Source organism: Setaria viridis, chromosome 1 (assembly GCF_005286985.2).
Source record: "Setaria viridis chromosome 1, Setaria_viridis_v4.0, whole genome shotgun sequence".
Lineage (NCBI taxonomy): Eukaryota > Viridiplantae > Streptophyta > Magnoliopsida > Poales > Poaceae > Setaria > Setaria viridis.
Window position 1 is genome coordinate 15,649,857 of NC_048263.2, and position 4,599 is coordinate 15,654,455.

General features: G+C 40.4%; 1 protein-coding gene across 1 annotated transcript; it reads left to right on the forward strand.

The window, feature by feature from the left end:
* Nucleotides 1-2,473: 2,473 nt before the first annotated feature.
* LOC117858147 (uncharacterized) lies at nucleotides 2,474-4,155 on the forward strand. The gene is made up of 2 exons (XM_034741192.2): nucleotides 2,474-2,924; nucleotides 3,513-4,155. Exons 1-2 carry the CDS (start codon nucleotides 2,630-2,632, stop codon nucleotides 3,875-3,877), a joined length of 660 nt encoding a protein of 219 aa, XP_034597083.1. The 5' UTR covers nucleotides 2,474-2,629; the 3' UTR covers nucleotides 3,878-4,155.
* Nucleotides 4,156-4,599: the final 444 nt, after the last annotated feature.

Here is a 4,599-nt window from a genome sequence, read left to right on the forward strand (position 1 = left end):
CAGCATCCTCCAATACTATGATGTAACAAAGTGAACTCGAACTAGTCATCACACGAGTACAAGACTAATCCATCTCAAAGTTTTAAATCTCCTGACTATAGCTGCCGGCCGCTAGGATAACTCACTTTTGCCATTAGGATTTAGCTGCTACTAATAGCTGTACTTAGCCCGTTATAGCCGCCAAATGGGACTACTTTTGTGGCCGCTAAGTACCTTGCAGGGCCGAAATCAAGCACGGTCTCATCCAATATATTGCCAGCACGCGGCCCACTCATACTACTGCGTTGTTTCACTAATGCAGAGGAGAAGTTTCATTAGAGGATACATGAAGTTGTGCGAGATCCTTGCCGTCATATTGCATCGTTTACTAGTTGCTTGGCTCCTAGTTTGCCTACAGTTTGTGTCATTGGGTTTTTATTAATTGAACTGATGAACATTGAGTGTGTTTATACCAAACGTCTTTTGATGGTCAATTGGTCATGGAGCCATGTTCTTGCGAACTGACGAGTGGTGGCTAATGAAAGATTACTGATTTTTGCCCCTTTAACCGCTAAATGGCTTAGCTGAGCTATAGCTGCTTTGTAGCTACTGCAAACTTCAACCGCTGCGAGGCTTAGCCGGTGATTTTAATCATTAATCCGTCTCAATTCTGAAGTGGTATGAATGCAAGAAAACCCCTTTTGATGCTCAACCAACTCGCTCACAATCAAATGGGGCTTCAGATTCTGGATTATCCACATGATTTGAGGAAGTTCTACTTCACTGCCTAATGCATGCCTCTACACGCCTTGTTTTTTTTAATAAACAGTGCACATTCTTAAAATAAAAGCTCTGCTTAGCATATTCTCAAAAGCTCTCAAAAGTACATGAAGAATTTGCACCATTTTCAACATTTATTAGGATGTTTGTAATAGAGCTGCACCTCTTCCTTGTCAATCAGCCAGTACAATTTTTCTTCGGCTTTGCTTTTTTTTCTAGCAATTCTCGTGGGGTTTTGTTGCTCACTTTTAGAATCCACCCTATGGTCTTGATGCCGTCGACTGTGTCTAGGTGCTAGGGATAGGATAAGCTCCGCCTAAAAGCTCGGCTAGCATATCTTTATGTAGTGTCTACACTTACCATGTTTCGCACGTCTCTACTATGTCACCTTTAGCTTCTCCATAACCGACTGTGCAGTTACTAGTAGTGTTAAAATTTTGTTGTACAACTTGCATTGAGAATGCTCTCCACCATTACCACCACCCAATCATGCGACCTCCTATTTTGCTAGCATGTCTTCCTTGCATTCATCTTCCTCTCTTTCGTACCGCTGGATTATATAACGTCTGCCCCCACTGTTGTAGTCTTTTACTTTTTTTTCTTAACCTTATAGCTGATCTACTTATGCTCATTTCGAAAACCTTTCTCGGCTACGTTGTCTTCTCAGTTGTGCTAAGAAGAATGACGGGTTATGTGCAAATTAGCAACATGTAGCTATTAACCCTATGACACAAACTGACCGTGATAGAACCGGAGGCGTACAAATTTGCCAAGATATTACATCAAATTGAGCGGTTTACAAATTATTTGACCAAATTACACCTACCTATCAAGTTGTTGTGTCATGGGTGTAATTCTCCTCTTCTGAATTTTGGTGTAGCTGTGCAACGTTCAATTAGTGTGGTCACAATCCCCACGCCTATCTTCTTGGCATTGCCCCATACGTAACATTATCAAAATTTGATTCTTGCACTCACCAAACAATAGAAACCATGTAATATGTGTAACTGTACACAAGGATGCTGGTTTTACGCCTATGGTACCATTAAATGAAAACTCTATAATAATTTACAAATCTAAATCCATTAATTGTTCTCTAATAGCACATAATCGTATCGCAAATTCCCAAGTTCAAAATGTTGCAAAAGGCTGGATAGAAAAAGGAAGAAATATTGTGGTTACATAATGAAATTTCATCTTCGCATAAAATCTATCTCAATTCTTAAATATATGACATCATCGATTATTTTTACTTTCTACAAATATTTATAAAAAAGATAAATTTACAAGTACTTTTGATAATAGATTTAAGTGGTACTTATTTTATTTAACTAATTTATTAAATAAATATTGTTGATTAAAGTTCGAGAACGAAGGAAGTAAGCTTTTTAGTGCTGGGTCTAGTAAAAAAGAAGTTGATAAGTACTATGCCTTTCAGTTTATTAAGGGGTTTATTCAAAAGATTCACGATATAACTATAAAGACCTTTCAAATACACCTGAATTAATTGACATATCAATTTTATGCAGCCTATTCGACATCTTTGTATCGACTATCTCGAAGAATCAACAAAATCTATCCCGTGTTTTGAGCAAAATCTTTCGTCTTCATTTTTAGCTAATCTCGCTCGAGAATTTCCACACAGCACAAATTTGATCTTTGTTGTCAATTTAAAGTCATCCTAACATTGATCGATGGACGATTGGACCCTCAAAAGAGTAAAAGAACGCAAACGAAAAATCGAAAAATCGAAAATTCGCAACCCCGCCTCCTCGGCTCCTCTCCCCCCAACCCCCAAAACCCCAAAACGACGCCTAGATCTCATCGATTCGGAGCTCAGGATCTAATCAGCAGCACCGCACTAGCGGCGATGATCCAGCTGCTGTTCGTTGTGGTGCTGGCGGAGGCGTCCGTGGCAGCGGCGCTGCTCTTCAAGACGCCGCTGCGGAAGCTCGCCGTGCTGGGCCTCGACCGCCTCAAGCGCGGCCGCCGCGCGCCCGTCGCCGTCAAGACGGTAGCGGGCGTCTTCCTCGCTCTTCTCGCCTCCACGCTCTACAGCATGGCCGAGATCAGCGGCCGCGCGTCCGACCCCGACTCCGGCGGTGGGCTCACGCCCACAGACCAGGTCCTCTTCTCGCGTCACCTCCTCGAGGCGTCCCTCATGGGTAGGTCTTGGTAACAAGCATCCCCCCGGTCGCCATCTTCTGATTGGACTCGATTCCCTGTTTGCTGCGTTCTTGGGTTGGGTTTGGGGGAGATCTGAGTGTTATGGATAGTCTGGGCATCCATTCCTCAACCTCGCCGAAGGGAATGTTCATTCTTATGCATTCTTTAGTGGGTAAATGGAAGATTCTTTCGGTCGAACTGGTAAAATGCAGAACTCTGGCAAAAACACAGCACCAAACAGATCGTTAATGGAAAAGTAACACATACTAAGCAGCATTATATTAAAGAGTACCTTTTTCTAGGCACTAGAAATTTCACAGGACATGGAGATTGAAATTAAATTTTGATTATTTATCTACCTGCTGCATCACTATTGAGGGCAGACTGAATTACTTCTATTGATTTGTTATGTATATTCATGTTGTGCTGAGATTTCTAGTATGTATATGATTCCACTTGAATGTGTTTATCTATCTCTTGTCCTTTTTTACATGTGGTCCCACTGGAAATATTGTGACAAGTGTTTCAGCACTCAATTTGTGCTATTTGCTCTAGGTTCAAGTCTGAGCACATTACTATTCTTTCAGGGTACACCTTGTTTCTTATGCTAGTGATCGACCGGCTTCACCAATACATCAGAGATTTGCGTGGCTTCAAGAAGAACTTGGAGGCTGTATCGAAGCATAATAACATGTTGGAGGAAGCAAAAGTTGGAATTTCAGAGGAGACAAAGAAGTACCAAGAAGAGATTGCCAATCTGAACAAGGAGATGGATAAACTGAAGCTACAAGTCCAAGAAAAGACTGAAGAGGTACATGTTGCTGAGGATAAGGCACTTGCTATCCAAAAACAATCTGAAGGCTTGCTGATTGAATATGATCGCCTGCTAGAGGACAACCAGCACCTTCGGATACAGCTGCAGTCAATTGATCTCAGGCTTTCCAGTTCTTGAGAAAAGAATATTCAAGCATGAGGATATTGGGATGGTGAATCTAGTGCTGTTGCAACAAATTATCTGTTGCAGTTTGGTAAGAAACAATGTTTACTCTTTCATGGGATACTGAAGAAATTATTGTTGATAGATCATTGGATGTTAGCACCCAAATAGCATGCCAGTTATCAGCTTTCTTACTTCTCAGTCTCAGTATCTTTAATGACTATGTGTTGCATTATATATTGGTGCCAATTTGTGCACATATTATATGGTCTAGCACTTTGGAGTTTCTCTTATGTATTTGTTCCGATTACTACTTTTTTATGTGCTGTAGGATTACTATTTTGTTGTGGAATGTTCTGATTATTTCAGATGGCATTCACTTGTTCAAAATATGAGAATCCTAGTATCAGGTGTTAAAAAAAATTTCTCTAGAAAGTTCCCACTTCCCAGATCATTGAAAAAAAATTATTGAATAAAAAAGGTGCTGTTCTTTTGTAAATATTTATTCCAAATAGGAACATGTTAGAAAGAAAACCAATCAAGTTCACCCTGAAGCAGTTGAAAGGATGCTAACCAAGGCTATATATCCAAGTCTTAAATTAAACATGCTTGGCACTGTATGTTGGTTTGAGGTTCTTCGGTTGTTCTGATTCATAAATAATTATGGCCAGTCAAGAAAATGGGGAAACAAAATTCTAAATGGCCTGAGTTTTGGAGCTACTGCAATTAACCAGAAA

Excerpts from the sequence above, each read along its gene's own strand:
- LOC117858147 (XM_034741192.2), top strand. The coding sequence starts at position 2,630 with ATGATCCAGCTGCTGTTCGTTGTGGTGCTGGCGGAGGCGTCCGTGGCA. Across the intron at positions 2,925-3,512 it reads CCTCGAGGCGTCCCTCATGG|GGTACACCTTGTTTCTTATG; the intron begins GTAGGTCTTGGT and ends CTATTCTTTCAG.